Genomic DNA, 22,076 nt, shown 5'->3' with positions numbered 1-22,076 from the left:
CCATTGAAGCTGAAGGGCTTCCATTGCCAGCCTTTTGTCCATCTCCACCACCACCAAGGCTGAAGAGGCTGCAAAGGTGCCTTCTGCCAGAATTCCTCAAATTTGCACAGGGAATTTTCTCAAACTGTCCCTCTGAGCCTTTCTGAAAAGGGAGGACTGACCAGAAACTGTAGTGTTTCCCAGTGGCAGTGAGGCACACTTGGGCACATGGTGGCACTAAAGCCTGGCTAAAAAAGGCTGATGTTCTCCATCCACCCTGACTGCCCACGGCATCAGAGCTGCTGATGCAAGAGGCAAAAGGCTGAGTATTGCAGAGCAACACAAAGTGAGAAATCTAAGCTTCCAGTAGGATGTCTGGGAATGCTCTCTTAGCAAGTGTCTTCCTCTGTCTGTCATCTGTCCTGCGAATTCTGCTTCTGGTCATATTACACCCTCAAATCCCCCGGGAAGCTTTTCCTGGAGTGTTTTCTCATGTCTCCCTTGCAAATAAAGCCAGGGCACATTTCTGCTACCTTAATAAAAGATCTATGACATTTATTGAAAATCTCACTCACATTTAAAAAATACATTATTTTTAGAAGGTGATGGCTTACTTTTTAGTCTGGATCTTTCTTCTGAATCTTTTAATGGCTGGTTAACATCACATTGGCAACCTAAACTTCTGAGCCATAAAAAGTTAAACTTTAAAATTTTTTCCTTATGACAGAGGTATTTGGGGTAGAAGATCTGAATGACACAAAAGGAGAAATTTGCCAGGGAGCTCTAAGGGGGAAATAGAGCTGAACAATCTTTTTCTAATTATTGTAATAATAGTGCCATTATCAGAAATGCTCTGTGCTCTATTGGGAAAGAGAGCTGTGCTAATAGGAAACAAAGATATTTGATCCTTCATAGATCAAAGCACTTTTAAGGTGCTGCTGTCATTATGAAAGGCTCTTGGTGTAAGAATGGTACTTAGTGGACAATAGCTCTATTGTTTGTCATTTAAGAAAAAATAATAAAAATCAGACCTAATGTTTTATTTATGAGGGCCCAGATTTGAAGAGAAGTGCTTCACTACCATAAAGCAACAGTTTTTAGGACTATGCTGTAATTCACTGCCTACAAACATGAGAAATTCCACTGTGCAAATAGGAATATTTGGTATGGGAATAAACACTTACTGAAATCCACTGAAGTGAAGAAATCCCTTGGAAAGCTTCTGAATTCTATGCTGCAAAGGTCTGTGGGCTTTTTTACCCAATTTTCTTCTTTCCATTTTTGCTCACTTGTGTTCAGGATATAGCTCTGAGAGCTTCCAACTAGTATTTTGCTTTTTGTGTTTTCACAGTGCTTAGAGCAGTCAGATTGTGGTCTGAAGCCAAAGCTCCAAAGGGCTCTCCTAACACATAGAAGAATAAAAGAAGAGAGAAACTGATACTGAGAACTGATACTGAGTTCATCTATGGCTCACAAAATGGATTTCTCATTGCTAAATCCTCTGGGGGTTGGGGGGAAATTGCTTAAAGACCTGGAAAGTCCTACATTCACCCATAGTCAACATACACCCACAGTCTTGTATAAAGAATAGTGTCAAGAGAATGGGAAAAAGAGAAATTTTTTTTGAAGGGAAAGCAAATCAGTTTTAGTAGGTAGAAAAGCAGTATTCAGGGATAGAAACAAAATGATAAATACTGATATTTTACTTTGACCTGCATTTAATTTCTGTCCAAACTGGTATTACCCATTCCTATTTAAGTGGAGTGAATAGAAGCGTAAAGTTATTTGCATTTTGAATAGTCTGTCAGTTCACCAAACTTAACACTTGATGAACCCAATAAAACACAATTATTTATTGTTTTGTTTGTTTTGTACTGTTTCTGTAATACCAATAAAGGGTGTAGTACAACCCTCCCCTGTGTCCAGCACATGGGGCCATACACAGTCTGCCCACTGTCATTTTGGTTTCCCTTTGCTGCTTTTTTGAATGAGAAATTTGATGATTATGAGATTTTCTTAAGTGCTTTTGCTCCAGCATCTTCAAAGCTCTTTTCTTGTGTTTTTTTCCCCACAAAAAGAAACTCAATCTCTACAACCTCTCTATGTTTGCTCACCTAGAGATGGGCAAACTTATGTTAAATGCTTTGCTTGTGGTACTTTTAAGCCCAGAACAAGGAGGGCTCATGACTTTCAGCTGCAGAGCAGCTTGTTTTGTTTCAGGAAGCCACATAGGCTGCTTTCAGTTCCAGAGGTGGCATATCCTGAGGCAGATATTTTGGCACCACTCACTGCAGAGACAGAAACCTCTACTGGAGAGCTTGGGCTGCAGAACTGGGGCACTTTCTCCGAAGAAAACTCCAAAAGAATATTTTTCTGATATGAAGTCTCTATTTTTCTAAGGTAATTGCACAAGCTTTCTGACCCATGGTGATCCTCCAGAGTTTCCAGTCTGCTCTGACTTTACCTCCTGCCAAGTGAAAGTGTATTTTTCTCTGACAGAGCACATTGACTCCTTGTCTTTGTGGCAACGAGCACATGCCAAACCCTGCTATCAGTGTTCCTAGCTTCCATCCTGTGTGCTTTATTGCCTTATTTCAGCTCAGCAAGAATGTCATTGTCCCCTAGAGACATATTCTTCAATGTCTCAGGACTTGGTGTCTTTAGCTCTCCAAGTCCTGCAGAACAGGATAGAGAAGGTCTCCTGGGTGGCCAGGTAGAGCAGGACTGTGTGTCCAGGGGAGTACAGGCTTTTCCATAATATGTCCTGTTGTCCAAACCTACCAAAAAACACAGCAAAAACACAAACTCCAAAAAAAACCCTCTAACAAAAAACCCGTGGGAAATTCCAACAATTTGAACAATTTGGAGCATTATCTGCACACTGGGACAAATATATATCAAATAAAGCAAATTTCCTCATACTTTGCATTCACAGTTAGGCATTCTGTTATGCCAGGAAACTGTTTTCCCACTTCATGCATTAAAATGTTTTGCTGCAATCCACTCCATGGGTTTAGAGGAATGCTGTTGGATTCACTCTGGATGATGCACAGAAGAAACAACAAAATTCTCAGGAGGTTGAATAACAAGCATTTGCTTGAAAACTTTCGAACACTAAGGCAGACTAAGGTACTTGTCACATTTTAAAATGTGACAGATCCAGACAAAGTAATGAATTTCACAAGATTTAGCTTCGAAAACTTAAGTGTAGCCACCTTTAACTTACCCAGATATAACAAGGCACTTACTGAGACACTGACTACAAGTTTTTAGTCTGGCTTACAATATATTTTGAGAAGAAGCTGGGAGAAGAAAGGGAGAAAAAGAGAAAGAAGAGAGGAAGAAAAGGGAAGGAGAAAGGTATACAGTCACCATCCTTGGATGCAGTGATGAGGTTTGATTCTTGCAATTTAGATGGCTGCTGGTCGAGGTGATGGTGGCAGCCTTGATCTGCCTGGGGGAAGCCCATGAAGCGCAAAGTCCAGTGTGTCAATATATGCTCAGGCTCAGTGGGAACGCCCAGGCACCTCCTGTGACAGGGCAGTTTTACACTGGCTGATGCAACACTGTGGATCATGTGGCACTTCAGGGGTCTGTGATGGTTTATGGCACCTTCTAAGATATGACACCTGCCTCTCACATCAGCGCAGTTGAGCCAGTCATACCCTGTCACAAGGGATGAACCCTCAGACCTACCTGTAAATGTCCCAGTGTCTCCCTCAGAGGTAAGTTTTACACCTGAGCCAGTTTTGTAATGTACGATTCTAGGATGATAAAAAGCACTATCCTATCTACCAAGATCTGCTTCTTCCCTTCCCTTATCTGGCTCAAACCCCTGTTTGTAGCCTCTGGTGGAGAGCGTGCACCCCCTCTGCACCTGAGCTCTCCTCTTGCATGTCTTTGTCAGCAAAGCACCTGCTGCTGTTGCAAATGGCCAATTGTTTGGGCCATTCACCACCAGCATTTCAGTGTCTCACTCTGAAGCACTGATTTCTTATTCCAGAATTCATTCTCTGGCTGCACAAAGCTCTCTGGAGTTCATTTCCATAGCCAGCCAGTAAAGAGGCCTAGAAGGACTTCCCAAAGGGCTGTGGTACTTCCTATGAGAGATGAAACACCTGCTTTGAGTAGAACAGTCTCCCCTATTACTTTTTTCTTAGAAGGCTGGGAGAGCTCCTTCCTCCAGGAATAGGTTAGTTCATGAATGGGAAATGCTGAGCATAACTGCAGTGACCTCTGTAGATAGTCCTGAGAAGCTGTTGCTATTTATGGAACTGAATTAATAACTACAGACACCTGTCTAAACAGTGATTGCATATAGAGAATGACACCAGATGCAGAAGGAGATGTTTGAAACTTCCTTCAAGAATTAGTTTTGGAGTCCTGAGACCTTCAAGGCTGCCTGCAGAAGACTCTGGTATGTGCACGCATAAAACATAATGGAAGTATTTAGATTCACAGATGAACAGTTTTCCTCTTGTAAACAAAGCATATTTTTTACTTGACAAGTGGAAGTAAAGGTGACAAGTTGCCACCTGTGAAAAAATTAAATAGGGATTTTGAGTGGACTCTTTGTCTGTGGCTAAGTTTTTTAGAAATCCTGGCTATGGGCCAGCTCTCAAGAGGAATATTCTTAATGTTTGTTTTCTCTTATGACTGAGATTGGATCTTTAGATAATTTTGAAAATGCCACAACAAATTTTTTATGGAGAGAACATAATCATGTTTCCTTTATCTCCAGAGTTACTGGAGCACAAGTCTGTGATTCTCATTATATGAACAAGATGTTGCTAATGTTGATGTTGCCTTTTTTTTCCAGTATATTTGCCAGGGTTAGGTATAACACATGGAATCTCTTCTGCTTTATATATTAGCACGGGTAAATTTGCATTTTCCTTTAAAATTTCTAATCACATGTAGCTGGGATTCTGTTCAAGCAAAGACATATAAAGTGTTCAATCAGTTTTCTAGGCTTAGCTTCGCATTATTTTTCACAATAACATTGTTGCAGAAGAACAGACTTATCCCTTGTTTGGCTCATGTTAATGAAAGAGAACATGAGATGTTTATTATGGCTGGTGGAGATCCTGGTCCCTCCCTTGCTGGTGGAAGCAGTACAGCTCTCCTGGATTGAGAGAGTTGCCCTCGGCAGCACCTGAGCATCTGCACAATTACTCTGCTTCATGGATCTGGAAAGGATTTTCTGACACACTTGCTGCTGCTGTTGTGATCCTATTTCTGTTTTTATATTGTCAGCTTTTTGTATCCCTGTTCTTTCTCTTCTGTCTCCAATACGTTGTCTTCCAGTGTCTTCCTAAGGAAAACGTTACTTTTACTACATTTTAAATTATTTGAGGCCTTCTTAAGTGTTTGATCGATGAAATTTTCAGTGGCTTACCTTTCATACAGCACCCTAAACTACGACAGAGAAATGTCTGATTATGATATTTTTATTACAGTTTTACACAACAGTCAGAGGAAAACTGTGGTGCCCCCAATAAGCCAAAATTCCTGTTAGAGGTGATTTGGATAGGAGATAGTTTGGTACTTTATATGGTAGTAGCTTTCTCACTGCCTAGTGTACATAGGTCACTACTACTGTCTAGTACATGTAGGTAACAGAGGGATGAAGCAAATATGGAGCAGCAGCAGCAGCAAGGACTGCACAAGGGGCTGGTCTCCGTTTGAGATCAGTTATGATGACCAGAATAGTCAGGGATATTCTCCCCTCTTCTGGGGGCAGAGACTGAAGCTGCATGCCCACCTGGTACAGCACTGCTTATGTGGTGTCACTCTCTGTGCTTCTCTGCTGGTGTCTGCTGAGGCTTGGCCTTTATCCCCAAACATTACTTTACAGGTGATCACATCTTCTTTATGGCTTTCCCTGTATCTCTGACTGGCTCTTTTTTCTTGGTCATCTGCAACTTCTCTGGGGACTGAGTTCCCAAATAGAACTCAGCGATGTATCTAGTGAGCCTGAGTGGAGGCATGCTCTGCCTGGCCTCCCTAAATAACCCATTGCACAAGCCTGCAATAAACTTTCCTTCAGCTGTTACTGCAGAGAACACTGCAGTGCTTCCAGAGAGAAGCCCCCTGTGCATGTGTGCTAGCACATTGCTCAGAATACTGAAGCTGCGACCTCAGGCACTACTGCTCACTGTTTGGTACATAGTTAATAAAAGTCCTTCTTCCACATATCAAGATGTATAACCACAGTCCCTGTTTTTCCCTTCTTCATCGAGGCTTTCACCAACCAGCTCATTCTTTCTTTGTGGGTATTCTCTTTCTCTTCATTACTCAAGCTGTGCTATCTTCCTCCTAAAATAATGCAATTTCATTCTTCTTCCTTATGGTTCCTGTAGTGTTTACACTGCCTAGTGCACACTTGCATGTGAAATTGTCTTTACTTGCTTGTTTTCTCACCATTTCTATGTCCTTAGCCATCACAACACTTCCATCTTTTTGTATCCACTCTGAGCTCCTCATTCTTCACAAAACTCCATCATGCTTCTTAATATCTCATAAATATTCATTAATATCTCATAAAATTCCACCCATTTGCATCCTGTCTCCTGAAGGCCTCTGTCCTCCCTGAGTTATGCATTCCCCTGTGTTCTTTGTCATATTTCTGGTTTTCGCTCCTAAAGATAATTAATGACTTATTCCCATTCTCTGTTGGTCCTGTCCTATCCCAATAAGACTATTGTAAAACTGACCCAACAAACTTCTTCTGCACAGGCCCTTCTGGCTGAAATAACCTTCCCCAATGTAGCCTCATCTCTCCTGAAAACCTTCATGCTAGTCTAAAATCCATTTAAATATAGGAGAATTCTACTTTTTTTTTTTTTAAATCCTTATAATTCATTATTTGCCATGTGAATTCCTGACTAAACAATTGCTTTCTGAGAGTTTTTGCTTCATTGGCATTTTACTTCCTTCTTTCAAGTACTTCACAGGAATGACCCACAATCACCATTTCCAAAAAGCAAGCAGGTGTAACTGCTGCATGCTGCAGTCTCTCTTAACAAGAATGCATGCACTGTTCCACCTGTTCTTGTTGCCTACCAGGTGACAACAAGCTGTGCTCAGCTGCTGCCTGCCTTTAATTCAGCTGAGCTGGAATTCTGGTGCAGCCTGAGCGACCTCTCTTAAGCTCCACTTTTCATTTGCCCTCAGCACCTGCATCCATTTCACACCTGATGGAGCTGCTGTCCCCTGTCACACATCAGATGAGCCCTGCAGCTGTTTGGTTATCCCCTCACTGGCTTCACCTGCCAGACTGGGAGCTGGAGAGAAAACAAAGAATGATGTGGGAGAATTTGCTGTCTTGTTAGAAGCAGCAGGATCGGAAGTGCAGCTGAATTGCACCTCTCTTGTGCAGGGTGTGCAGGTTGTGGGTCACTGGTGCCTGACCTGCTGCACACCCTTATCACACAGCTGGAGGTGCTGGTGTCACCTGTGGCAATTGTGAGAGGTCACAGCGAGGCACAGCGGCGTGCACAGGCAGTGGGATCTGCCCATAAGGGTCTGTGAGGGAAGTTTTGGTAAAAGATTTAGTCTGTGTACTATTCTTTTTTTTCTTTTTTCTACACTATTCTTCTTTTTTTCTTTTTTTTTTTTTTTTTTATGGCACACAACCTGTAACTTATATTTTGTCAAGAATTTCAGACACCTAGTGAGGTTAATGTAAGTATTGCAATAAATTTGAAAGGATTAATTGAGAAAGCACACCATTTTGTGAGGTGTTAGGTTGTGATTAAATGCTCTTTACTGTGTAGTCACATTTTATTACAACTGACATATGTTCAGAACACTGATAGAAAAGAAAGCATGTCACCTATTTACAATCACTACACATTTACATTATATTATTTACAGATAATGAATCTAGTAACATATATGAGCAGAAAATATAGCAAATATCAATATGAAACTGTACAGGGTTTAATCTCATGTCCTTTACCATACTTGCATTTCACTGTAATAATAAATACAGTTCTATATTTACACATTTTACTTTAAAAATCTGTTAAATGAATTTTAACAATTTCAAGTTAAAAATATCTGATCAAAATATTTCAAACATGCTTATAAAAATAAGTCACAAAGCCTTTAGGACCTTCTGCAAGCTAGAAAAGTTCTGATAAAAGAAGCTTTTTTTAAACTAGCCTTCAGAATTACAACATTATTTTGCTTCTCAAATTTCTTTACAAACTTCTTAAATACAGCAAGCTGAAAGGAACCTCACTGACATTAAGCAGAGCAGCACAGATGGACCCCAGTTAAATTAAAGCTAAGTAAACATGGTAATAGGTATTGTGCAATGGTTGACTGATCCTCTGTTTAATCCAAAGTGGTTTCAGGCATCGTTTCTGCAGCTGTGTGCTGCACTGCTTCAAAAGCCACAACAGATAAAGGATTAAGATAAGTACCCAGCTGACTTTATCATACATAATTTCAGAATTGGTTCATTTTCTTTCCCTGAAGGATGAACATGTCAGCCAAAGTCAACTGATGCCATCTGTGACTGCAAAACTAAAAATATGCCAGTGTGAATGGACAAGAAAATTAAGGCATTAGCACTGTTGGCAGCAAATTCTTCATTGTGAAAATCCATCCCTGGAGTCACAGGAAGTTTTATATACAGGAACAGATGAACAACAGAGATCATCTGTAACAGATTACCTTAATTGCTGGGCCTAGACTAACCTTCCTAATGTTAAAAAATCAGTCTCATACACCTGGAGGCTGAGTGGCCATTAACTGAACAGTGAATACTGGGCTATTAAATGTTACTCCTCAGGGAGCTCTTTTTAACAACAACAAAAATAGGTAAATTTGTGCATTTTTCTGTCTCAAATGATCAGTTTACTTAAGCAAAAGCTGCTAGCTCTGAGAAAACAATACTGGGATATCCCCTGATGGTTTGGATGAGGTCAAAGAATTACATTCTAGGTGGCTCTGTTGTCTGAGATATTTTAACAGTAGACTTGGCAAGGACTGAAGTCTCTTCTTTCTAACTAGGATGCTTCTGATGTGTAAACATACATGCCTTGATTCAGCAAAGTATTAACAGATTTAAAGTCAGAGAATTCTGTTAATCTAATCAAGCATTTTCCTAAACTAAACCCATCAGAAGTCCCTGGATTTCAACAGCTGCTCCAGTATCTTTTTTGGCAATACATCCACTATGAATTTAGAAATTTTTGGTGACAGTAATTTCACTAGCTAATGACCATCTCTATCAACAATTTTCACCTTTATTTCTATGCTGCATGTCCCTAATGTCAATTTCCAGTTAAGCATGCCAGATTCTCCTCTCAGATGAGTAGTCCTCTGCCTTCAAACTTCTGTATCCCAGAAGCAGCTACTTATAAACGGTGATAAAATCACCTGTTTCTTAAGTTCTTTTAAATTTATGATATTCATATCCTTTCCAATTTCACAATGTTCTTTACAACATGTGAATGCAATAAGTGTTTGAAATATCCCAGGTGTGCTTGCATCAGTGCTAAGAACACAGATCACACAACCTCTTCACTCCTACTTGATATTGCCTCGGCTAAGGATATTGGCTATCCTTATCCAAAAGAACATGGTGGCCTCTAAACCTTCAACTGACTAGTGACTAAGAACTAGCAGCTTTCTAGAATCACTATTTCATGAGACAGAGATCATGCCATGAGCAGGATTACAGTTTTTGTTCCTAGACAAATTACCTTAAATTAACATTTCTGTCTGAGTGTCTTTGGTGTCCTTTAAAAATTCTCAGCATGCCAATTTTTTATATTGATGACTTTCTATGTAGTATTTTCCACCTTCTGATAAAACAAATAATCTGTCAATTTTATCATCAGTAGTTCTGGGAGTAATTCTACTGGCATGAAAGCAATTCAGGACTGAACTGGGTAGAACCTCATTAGAAAAATACCCATGTGACAATGTGTTGCCATTTACAATTACATTTTAAATGCTTGACAGGATTTTGATTAACTTCTTTCACATCATGTTAATTTTTTAGCTTTTGCTGACAATTAAAAATGTTTTGTCAAGTTAGATGACTTCCAAAATCCAAACCCAGCACCAGTTAAACCATTTAATCAACTTTATCAAACATGGAACTTCATTAAAGGGTATTCTGCAGAAACATCTATGACTTGAACAGGACTACTCTTCCATTTAGATACCTTGCTGAACAAATGCCATACACAAATGCTTAGAAAAAATCATGGCACTGAAAAACTATTATTAAAACCAAATTGCAACAAACAGGAAAAAAATAACCCAACCCCTGAAAACATGAGGTGATACTTTGAAAAAATATTACAACTTTAATATGCTATTTTTGTCCTTGCCCAACTGATGCTCTTTCTGAGTAGTGCTACTTTAAAAGAGAGCAGCTGACATAACTGCACAAACTTTACCAGCTTTCATTTCCTCTCTTCATCCCAGCATTTTGGGAGCAGGCTTAGCAGGCTCAAGTACTGCATTTTCAGCCGGCTGCAAGCTTTGTCATTGTCTGTTTTCTGAGGTGTGTTGTAATAATTTAGAGGCACTCTACACTCTTATGCACACATTCACACTTACTTTTGGGATTAAAAATTTTGTAAACAGAGGTATTTTCTGTACTCTTTCTGCAACTAGCGACAGGGAACAAACGCGACTGACGAAAGACTGCAGCCTTCTGTCATTTGATAAGACGGTGGCATTAGGGAACTGCTGGTGGGCATATCATATGATATGCTGGCACTTGTGAAGGTTACCAATGCCTGTGTTGAGTCACAAGATTGTTTTTCTATGTCTTCTGAATTCACAGAGATCAGACTGGCATGTTTTGATCTCCTCCATATCAAAGTTTGCTTTCGCAGACTTCCCAAATCCTCCTTAAAATGTGGATTGAAAAGTATATAAAGCAGTGGATTTAGGCATGCTGGCAGTGGGACAATCACTAGAAGTATTGACTTAATCACTTCTGGGCTGATAAAAGTGAGGTTCAGTAAGGAGGAAAAAGATAAGAAGGCCACAGGGCAATAAAGAATGCAATTAGTAAAAAGTAGCAGGGCTATATGTTTGACCATAGAGCAATCCCAAATGTTGTCTAGTTCTCCCTTTTCTAAACTACAGTAGAGCTTTGTATAAGCAACAGTCATTACCAGAAAGCAAAGGGAGTTCAGCAATACCAGTGCCACCATGTAGCCCATAGCAGTGGACTCTCCAAAGGGGAGTGGCAAACAAAGGGGAGAAACTCCATAATCACTTCCAGTGAGAAGAGGTATCACTGCAATGATTAGTGCCAACATGAAGCAAAAGGAAATGGCGATTTTTATGCTAGCAGTGGAGAATTTTGTTTCAAACTTTGTAGCATGCTTTGCAGAGAATGCACGTTCGAGGGCAGCTAGGGTAAGGAGGAATATGGAAGCCTCTGAAGCAAAAATGGAGAGAAGGCCAGTTATTTGGCAACCAATTCCACTTTCCCATTGTGCTCCATACTGAGCAAAGCTACCAAAAGTGAATGCATCCACGCCAGCCAGTACCCCGCTGGCCAGGCCCATCAGGGCATTCACAATGGCCATTAAACCAATCAAAAGTTTTATGGAGGACATATACAATGGAGACCTGAAAACTGTAGCAGACACCAGTGCATTGCAAATAAAGGTCAAACCCACGATGGTCCACACTCCAATTCTGATCAGCCAGCTACCAAACAGATGGTCACATGGTTTGAAGGGACCTGAAATGCCAAAATAAAAAGGGTAAGGGAAGACCATGTAAACAAAAAAACCTTTGTGCTTTCTAAGACCCTAAAGCTCATGCTTCTTGCAGATTTTCTGCACAGCCAAAGAGTGAATTTTAGTATAAAGAGGGAGCTGGAAATTTGCTCTTTCTCTGGAGAAATCTGAGACCTTGATAACTTGCTGCTAAATGTGTGATGCATATTGCATTAGTGGTGCACATGAGTCTTTGTCCTTCATCACAGTATCTTTTGTGCCTGGCAGTGAATACTACATTACTACTGCAATGCGAATGTCAACTCTTGCAGTTTCAAGAAATGCTGTGATATTTGTCAGTGTGTGAAAAAAGCTGAAAATGTTACCTCTAACTAAATTAAAACAGGTTCCTGATGAGTCCTGGTGATGTAATGGATATGGACAGATGTACTTTGGCTACCTTAAAACATGTCATTACACAGTCCAAGAAAATTGTGTAATTGTCCAAGAAAATTGTGTCTCTCTTTGCATTTGGGAGTGCTGCCTTTTTGGATCTCCTGTGTCTGAAGTCAGGTCATTATGACTGAAGCTTGCTCAACACTTGAAGTATTCTCTGTATACTGAGGTGCATATGCTGTGCAGTTGAAGCTGAATGCTCTGCAGCCAGAGAAACATTACATGCCTTGGGATGAGCCAGCTAGGCAAGCCCCTCACAGTGGCCTGTGCTTTTCCATGAAGACATAAACCCTGCAGCTGAAATGACCTCCCTATAACTACAGCTGTGGCCATTAAGTAAGCATAAGGATCTATTGCATCAGTTTGCAAGTTTTTCTAAGATACTATTTGAAAAATCCAAGCTAAAGTTTCTCTCAGGTCTGGTGATAACTTACCTTGAAGACAGAAATGTTTTAATGAACTCAGAACTTATCTTAAGGCCATTGGAGAATATGTGGCAGTCAAATAACTCTATTCTTTGACTTCCTGCCTTTTCTATTCCTCTTTATATAACTTAAAATATTTACTATTAGTTGCTGTTGCAAACAAGAATCGTGGCTTAAAATGAATGCTGAAGTACAAGCTGTCACTTGGGGTTTTTTTGTTCATGCTTCACAATGAAAGAATGGCTAGTGATATGGCTCAGTGTTTGCTGAACCAATCAATCAAAACTTATGACCATGGCTGGCTACATTCTACGAAGACAATAACAGTGCTGGGTGTCCTTTGTGAGGGGCTGTACACACCAATGCAGTAGTGATTGGTATTTCCTAGACATAGACCTAAACTGTGCATTGCTCAAGTTGCTAATGTGTAAAATTACTCTATGACATTCAGAAGAATTACTTCAGCTTTGCAAAAGACTGAGAGAGCAAAGATTCTGCTGCCTTTATCATCTGTATCTTAGTAGAAGAGTCTTTCTCATTTTCTTGATTGGATATAAATTCTGGTGAAAAGGGGCCCAGAGCTTGGTGACTGGGCAAAGCTTGCTACACTCATAGTGGCTGAATAGTTTTGTAGAATTCAATGCAAAACTGTATATTATAGTGCTATGTATTTGTATTACACTCATCAAATTACTGCACATCATGTGGCTGTCCTAGTATCTGATTCACAGTTTGTTCTGCATCTCAAACATCTACTAACACTGTCCTTGAATTCCTATCTGTCTGGCAGTTTCATACCTGGAGAAGGTGAGCATTGCACTGAATGATGAGATTTCAAATCTTCTTCAAAGTCAAGAAAGAAGTCCTCAAAATCACGTTCATCTGTTGGGGAGAGAAAAACCCAGAATTGTTACTGCAATTTTCAGGAAAAGTTTTTTTAGTAAAAGTTGCAAAAATGCCTGTGGTATTTAAGGTCTGGTCTTATCTCTTTCCCTGCTGAACCGTAAGCAGAAGCAGACATGTATCTACTTGATTTTGAATTAATGTACTCAGAATTGTTTTCTGTAAAAATAATCATGTACAGGTACATTCTCTATTGCCTAATTTCAGTGTGATGACTGCCTAGGAAGGAGTTTAAAATATGAATTCTGCTGTTGCGCCATAATACTAAGAATTATCAAGAACACAATTCTGTGTTTCTTTTGTCATCATTAGCACATATTCCTGGCTCTATTCTCGCTGAACTCTGAGACTTACTGGTTTGCAGGGGCAGAGACAGCACAGAAAGCAACAGGATGGTGTCAATGGATGTGTGCCCCTACATAACAGATCCAGTAACAGATCCAGGTGCTGAAGGGGAAGAAAAATGCAGTAGTCTTGTGTTCTGCAGAATAAATGCCTTCTCTGGCAACCCTGGTTATGTGCATAGACTGGGGAACAAGAGGCTGGAGAGCAGCCCTGCAGAAAGGGACCAGGGGCTAATGGACCATGGCAAGTTGAACATGGGCCAGCAGTGCCCTGGCAGTCAGGAGAGGCCAGCCCTGTCCTGGGTGCATCAGGCCCAGCATCACAGCCGGGCAAGGGAGGGGATTGTCCTGCTCTGCTCTGAGCTGGGGCAGCCTCACCTCAAGTGCCAGGGGCAGGTTTGGGTGCCACAATATAAGAAAGATATAAAGCTGAAGATATTAGAGAGCTTCCAAAGGAGGGCCACGAGGATGGGGAAGGGCCTTGAGGGGAAGGTGTATGAGGAGCTGAGGTCACTTGGTCTGTTCAGCCTCAAGAAGAGGAGACTGAGGGGAGACCTCTTTGTGTCTGCAACATCCTCACAAGGGGAGGCAGAGGTGCAGGTACCAAACTCTTCCTCTCATGACCAGGGACAGGACTCAAGGAAATGACATGAGGCTGAGCCACGTGTAGATTGGATATAAAGAAAAGGTTTTTCACTCAGAGGGTGATTGGGCACTGGAAGAGGCTGCAAAGGAAAGTAGTCACAGCACCAAGCCTGCCAGAGATCAAGAAGTGTTTGAAGAATGCTCCCAGACACATGGAGTGGTTACTGGGGCTGTCCTGCACATGGTCAGGAGCTGAACTGGGTGGTCCTTGTGGGTCCCTTCTAATTCAGCATATTCTAGGACTCTATAAGACAATATGCCAAAGTAGCCACATATTTTGGCTATTACTCATCCTGAAGTCTGTGGGTAAGCCTAGGATGTGTTCCATTTCGAGGCTTGCAAGAAACTACATCTTTGCTGGCCTGCTTTTGTATGGAGTTACATACCAGCTGAACAACCCTGTCTCTCATATAAAGGGAAGATTTAATTTACTACATTATTATAGCTATTATTTGGATGAAAAAATGAGTGCATAAGTAAGTGAGATTTTTGAATGGCAGACCTAAAATAACGAGTTTGCTAAGCACAGGAATACTTAAATAACATATTATTAGGCAAGAGACAGGGAGAGGCCACACCTATGACTGTAAAGACTTTTGGATTTATTTAAAAGCCCAGGTTGCTCACAGGTAGACTTAAAAGCCTAAGATGATGGTTACCTTGAATTTGTAACAGTCCAGAATCCTTTCTATGAAAGTCATCAAGGCTGCTATTATCATCCTTGTTCCACTGGCTGGAGATTCTGTAGTGGTTCTCACAAGCTCCAAAGGCACAGCACTGATAGGCATAAGGCATTTCCATGACCCTGCAGAGGAGTTAGGCAGCATACCATGAGAGTGGTTAAGCACCAGAGTTACTGGATTGTACTGATCCTCTACAAAGGAAATAGTTTAAATATCCACAACTGAAAGCAAAACCATCTCTGAGTAAAAATTAGTCACGATAATGCAAAATGAGAATTCACAAATAAAATTCCTCATTGGAAATGCAGATGGTTTCTAGGCTAATTGTAGAAAAAGCATACTGAAGTTTTCTTATGTGTTTTCATAGGAGATATGAAAGTGGGAGATCTATGTCTTGCTGTTGAGTGAATGTTACTCAGAACTGTATTTCTGCTTTAATGATTTTTGATGATTTTACTGTGCAAATCAACAGTTTCTCCAACAGTTACTTTCTTAATGGTTTCTTTTAAAAAAAAGCATATCCAAAGATCACAACCTGCCTACCAGGCAAAAACAAAACACTTCCAAAATTGAATTTCTCCACTTCAGGAAGAATGAGAACTTTTGGAAATCAAGCTTTATTCACCTCTCTCCACCTTCAACTCATTTCACAGTAAGATGGCAAAAAGGAGATTGTTTCTTGATCTTCTGCACAAGAAACAGTGTTCTAAACCAAAAGGTGAGTGAATCAGGCACTGTGTGTGAAATGTCACTGAGAGCAAGGTTTTACTTTATTATCTTAAAGAGGAGAACAGTCATTGCAGGACACAGGATACTCATTCTTAATTATTTTAAGACCATTTTTATTTCTAACACTAATACATGTCAGTGAGTTCCAATGTTTATGAAGGCTCCTGTTGTCAGAAAAGTGCACATTGCTGCTATGTTGTGAATTTAATTCCTTTGCAGATGTGCAAATTCTGGGGAGCGTGGAAGAATTACTTTCTGAGTTCTTTAGACTACTTCTATTCCATAGATATATTTTATGCTTTGGAAGCAAAACGATTTAATTTGCACAGTTCACCAACAGCACATAGCAAAACCAAATAACTCACCTTAATTCCCAAAGCCCAATATAGCAAAAAGTTCAAAGATAAAGAGGTGATTAGAAGTTATTCTGAACTAACTTAAAAGGAATAAAGTAGAACTAGATCCTCCTATCAGATTACTTTCAACAGGTTAATCATGTAAATTAACATAATGAGTGTAATAAGCAGCCTCGAACCCCCTGGGAAATCTGCAGAGAAATCAAGCTGAATCAGGCCCAGTGCCAACAGGACTTAGACTTGTGCACTGGCCAAAAACTCGGTACAAAGGGGAACAAACGGAATCTTAAGTTCTAAAGGGATTTTTTAAATTAGTGCATTTGGGAGCATTTAGGTTATATAACCTTCCATTTCTGTTGGAAATTAACCACAATAATCTGTACTCTTGTACCCAATACAAAATTTTTAGGGTACTCAATAAAAGTTCAAGATAACCAAGATCCAACTGTCAAGCAACCACAGGCCAGCAGATTTAAATATTTAATTTCTAATGCATTCATCTGCATGCCATCCTTTAACATAAGGAGATTATCTTGATTAAGCATTTTTGAACACATTTCCCACAAGCCCTTCTTAAATAAACTTGTATTAAACTCATTGATTACTAGACTAACCCACAGCTAATCATCTGGGATAAAAACAATCCCAATCCCCAAATAGAAATTCCCTTTTTTTTGGAACAACAAAAACAATTATCAAAAGTAACTGGCAGTTCTGCGAGGTGATCCCTGCAACTTGTGGCTTCAGAACTTTGGAAGGACATTGATATAGCTGGGGGAATGAACAGTTAGTGGACATTTTAGGCACAAGAGACTGACAGAAATGTATTCTATTCTCTGATTATTCAAACAGCTCTATGACAGATTTCTAGATCTTGTGCTCCTCCCAGCCTGCTGGCCTGTCATACACTGGAAATGTGGACTTCCCTCATTGTATTGGTCCACTATTTTGATCATGTAGCCAAAAACATCCATGGCTTTTAAATGATATTTAAAGATTAAGACTCCCATTTCTTATCCTCTCTGTAGTTATTTTTAACATCCATTCTTAAATCTGGACAGTTTATGTTTGTTTTTCCCCCAGTCTGTGCTATTAGGATATACACATAATCCTTAAATTAGCAAATGCTGCTTAATCTGTGTGCAAAGCCCAACTGCACACAATGGCTGCAACCCAGAACACAGAGGACAAAACATAATTTACAAAGCAGGGAAATAAGTATGAGATCTTCTTGGTGACAGAGGAGTTGTTTTTTTCCTCACAAAAGCTACATTTAACACAAAAAAAAAAAAGAAAAAGAAAAAAGAAGGAACTTTCAGGTGTACAGTGCTGAAGGCAGTGCTTTTTATGGCTGGTGCTTATTTGATGTGGGTGATTAGATTTGGACTTTGTCAAATTAAACTCTTAGAAACACTGCCTAACTTTATTTTTATATACTCCTTATCTTACTAATGATATCTCTATCCTTGATAATTTTTTTTTCCTCTAGCGAGGAATGCCTCTTTTTTCTGTTTTTAGATTAAGCAGCAGAGAACACAAGGTCATTTTCTCCCTCACAAAGGTGTGGAGTTAATGGTGAACAGGAAGGCACAGTTGTGATGAATGGAGCAAAGCACTGGGTTCTTTTCAGCACTGAGTCAAAGTGTCAGATAAAGAAGGAAGGAGTGTCTGGCAGCCTGATTTTGCCTCCTAAGGCTGCAATAGGCTGGGCTCAGCTCTGCAGAGTGTGATAGTGCTATTGCTGATGATGGGGAAGGGGATGCTCAGCTCTTTGATGTGTCTGTTTTGATGAATTTAGATGAGTAGGAAGTTTTTATGCAGGAATTTGTCTTTGACGTAACCACTGGTTAGTTACAACAATTGCAAATGGTGAAATTCCATTTTGTTTTAGATCTCTGTTTAGGTTTGGCGCTTGGAGCATTTTCTGTGCAGTGATCCTGTGGGAAATCTTGACCTCATTTTGATTTACGGTAAAAGTCACGCAGATTTTACCATAATTTTACCCTATTCTCTCCTGACTGGGTATAATTTGTTCTTATGGATGTTAATTAACACTAGATATCATACTTTAAATACATTTTTAAAAAGAATTAAGTTAGTTGGACACATCTTTGTTAACAATTTGCCCAGATGAAATACACTGTACTTTCATTTGAATAATGTACACAATTTTGCTGAAGGGAAATTCATATAGAGTATAATTTTGAGAAAAGAATTTAAAAAAAATCTTGGATTATTCTAGGACTACTGCAGCACCTCTTATGCCTCTAGGTCAAGGTATATATGCATCACTATATATTTGCCAGGTTGGAGTAACCACTTTTCTTGTGTTTACATTCTTTTAAAGAAATTTCAACAATTTTAGAATTGTCACCTGCCTTAGCATTTGGGCAAAGCCAATGAGAGAAGAAAAAGCATGACATAAGCTCAGTCATTATTTTTATGGCGCTTGCTCCTTGGCCTCTGAGACCTGTCTCAAGATCTGTAATGTAAAAGAGTTTAAGGCCTCTAGTACTTTGAATGCTAATGTTATAGTTTCACGCACATGATGAAGCGACTGCCTATTTTCCCCTGTGACAAACTACCGTTTTTGGATTTATTAAGACCTTTCAGGCATTGTTTCCTGACTGAAACCATTTTTTGCAGCTCTTATCTCAGTTTGTGTTAACATGCCATCACAGAAGTGTTCTAGGGTGGATCCCTCCAGTGTTGCACACAGAGCCTTCATCAGCTCCACACTTCTATTCATCATTCCCTTCCGGAGAACTCCTGAAACACTCCAGCCCCTTTCACTAATGCTCACATCTTGAGCTGTCTGCCTGCTCAGACTCTTGGGCCTTTTCCAGTGCAAAAGGCAAATCTAGTGAAAACCTAAGGATGGACTCTCCATCTTCAGAGATACTCAAAAGCTCTCTGGGTGTGGTCTTGGGCAACAGGCTCCAGGTGCTCCTGCCTGAGCAGATGGTTAGACAAGACAACCTCAAAGGTCCCTTGCAACCTCAACCACTCTGTGATTTTCTAACTGTGTGCATTGTGTTTAGCTGCTTCATATTTTCTGATACCAAACTTTTCACAGGAAAACATGATAAAGTATATGCTCCACTTGGCATCTTCTAATTAAAATATAAAAATGAAAGGAGAGTTAGGGGAAACTCCCAAATACTCTGAAGTCAGAGACAAAACGCTCTTTGCTGTGACCCTGAAATTAGTTTAGCTGGTTCTAGCATTGTGCTTATAATGCCAAGGTCATGGGTTCAAGCTCCATACAGGCCATGGTCATCCAGTGAGTGGAAGAGCTGCAAATGATCTTTAGAGGACACTTCCTTCCTGTAGCACAGAAAACCCACAGAAATTATTAGTATCAAAGGGTGTTAGTAATACTGGGAAAACTTTATCTGAATCTTAATCAAAAGATTCATTATCTGAATCTTAATCAAAAATAATGTTCAAACATAAGAGGTGAAATCTGGTCTTTCAGCAGTGTATTCTTCCCTTGTATTTGCTGTGTTCTCATCATGTTTAATGGAAGTTCTGTGAGCACAGTCCCATAGAAGAAGGACATATCACTAAGTTGCCAGCGATATTGTTTTAACAGCTTTTGAAACATATCACCAGGAAGCAGATGTGGCTTGTACTAAGCAAGTACTGGGGTTAATATTTCAAAACCTTCATAGTTTCTTCAGTTGAAAGTGAGCATAATAAAAGAAGTCTATCATTTTTATCATATTTGCTTTAGTTTTAATGGCACAGATCAAAGACTGACAATACGAAGTAACATGCGTTACACACTGACACACCTTCCATTGCACATGAACACAAATGTGGCTTATTAGTTTTAATGATATACTCACTTGAGTTCTGGAAAATTTTCAGATGTTATCAAACTTTGTAGGGCATGATTTCCTGTTAATTTTAAATGAGTTAAACCATGTAGCCCCGTCACAGGAAAAGAGGACAAAAGGTTGGATGACACATCCCTGCGTAACAGCAAATAAAAATCAGCTTATGGTTTTCATTTTTTTTCAACACTAGAAGTGTCACATTGAAAAAATAGGTTAAAGTTTTCTAACTCAATAAAAAATGACTGTATTAAACAGAGGCCCCCAGTGAATGCAGCAAAGCTGCAGCACCGCTCAGGAGTACTCACCTTTATGTCTAGCAGAAACCTAACAGTAACATCTAGCAGTCAGTTGGGTCTCTGTTCCCAAATTTTGACTCAAAGCATTCATAGTGACAGTTTTGAGACTAGAAAATGAATTTAAAACCTTCTCCCTAGACTGTTTGAATTCAAAGGAGCTGAAGAGCTTCCCACATTTGAAAAGATTCAGTGGGATGCTACAGGGCATTTTCAGGCATAGCTGCCCTGAAAGCTGCCCAAGGAGCAGGTCAGGTGTGTGGGGAAGATGTGCATTTCAGGAAGGGACAGGTCTGAGCTGGAGCAGAGGGAGATGACATTTCCAAGCTGGTTTGTCTGACTGACTGAGGAAAGACAGAATAGTGCAGATGAATACAGATGGGTAACTTGGGGAAGACAAAACAGGTGAATGAAAAAGTGGTAAGTGATCAAGGCAATACGGCAAAGTAGTGAAAGAGGGGGAGTCCAGAGGTACTGTTTTCATATTTTTTTCTCTCTCTCTCTCATTTATTCAATGAGTTTCAGTCCTCCTCACAATTATCTACTCTCTATACTTCAGATGGGCAACAGCCAAAGAGGAAGAAGCAAAGTCTGATGCAGTTGAAATGCTTTTATGTACAGGAAAGTCTGGATTATACACTGAAATCTAAGGCCTAGGCATAAAACAAGATATGTTAATGGACTGGGCTTCTGCCTTTCTGGTTTAGTGTGTGTCTTCTTGCACACAGCACCCTTAAAGACCAAAGGTGAAATTCAGGTCCTATTGCAATGCTAAAAGTGACCACTGACTTGAGGGGGACCAAGGCTAGAGACTCCCATTTCAGGAATCACTGGTACACTGTGTTATTGTTTGTGTTCAAGGGCTTTTTTCTTTAACCCTCTCTGACTGCTGTATGTTATTGTCCAAAGCTGCAATTTACTGCTCACCTCACAGAGTAAGTAACTTCTGAGAAGGGCCCCAAAAGGGATATTATAGACAAAAATTGTCTGTGTGGGCATTTGTCAGTGCACCATCCAGAGGGCTTTGCACATCAACAGAAATGAACACCTCTCCAAATTTAGGTTTAGTAGCTACCAGATTATCTATGAGCAAATGCCCAGCATCATATTTTTGTGTCAACCACGTAGCAAGACAATTCCAGAGGAATTTTTAATCATATCTTCCCCGTACAGCCAATGCCTCAGTGATTCATATCAAAAGAGCATTACAGTGACAATTGGAAGTAGGAAAAAAAAATTAGCATGCCCTGAGAAGTGCTTGTGAACAAGGCCTGCAAAACTGGCTGCTGATGTTTAGACCACTAACTGCTCTGGCTGAACTAACTTTCCTCTTTAGTAAAGAGGAAAAACTATTTCATCAAATGAGGAACAATGAAATAGAGATGAATTCTGGAAAAAAATTTCTTATTTAATTTTTAATCCAATTCCTGAGGCCTGAAGCACAAATAACAAAAAATCTTTATCACTACCACAACAAATGAACTGCTAATAAATTGAATGATAAGAGACAGATGCACTGATAATCTTCATGGACCTCATTTGATTACACAGTGTTGTATGCAGCATTGCTGTAATACCTATGTGAAGTGGGGAAATACAAGAAAGCAGGCATTTAGAAAAGGATTCAACAGACCAGATGATTAGAACAGAGAAACCCTCAATTTCTGCTGGGGCACCAAGTTATTAAACTTTTGCATGCTCTTGGAAGAAAAA

At 39.9% G+C, this 22,076-nt stretch overlaps 1 protein-coding gene across 1 annotated transcript in view; it reads right to left on the bottom strand.

The window, feature by feature from the left end:
• Nucleotides 1-10,220: 10,220 nt before the first annotated feature.
• Nucleotides 10,221-22,076, bottom strand: part of LGR5 (leucine rich repeat containing G protein-coupled receptor 5) — an 88,499-nt gene continuing 76,643 nt past the window's right edge. The window contains exons 15-18 of the mRNA XM_064701942.1: nucleotides 20,080-20,205; nucleotides 15,120-15,265; nucleotides 13,367-13,450; nucleotides 10,221-11,710 (exon numbers count right to left, since the gene is read on the bottom strand). Coding sequence (XP_064558012.1) covers nucleotides 10,620-11,710; nucleotides 13,367-13,450; nucleotides 15,120-15,265; nucleotides 20,080-20,205 — 1,447 coding nt within the window. The 3' untranslated portion in view covers nucleotides 10,221-10,619. The remainder of the gene's footprint in view (nucleotides 11,711-13,366; nucleotides 13,451-15,119; nucleotides 15,266-20,079; nucleotides 20,206-22,076) is intronic.

Source organism: Zonotrichia leucophrys, chromosome 1A (assembly GCF_028769735.1).
Source record: "Zonotrichia leucophrys gambelii isolate GWCS_2022_RI chromosome 1A, RI_Zleu_2.0, whole genome shotgun sequence".
NCBI lineage: Eukaryota > Metazoa > Chordata > Aves > Passeriformes > Passerellidae > Zonotrichia > Zonotrichia leucophrys.
This window is presented reverse-complemented; position numbering and strand designations above follow the sequence as displayed.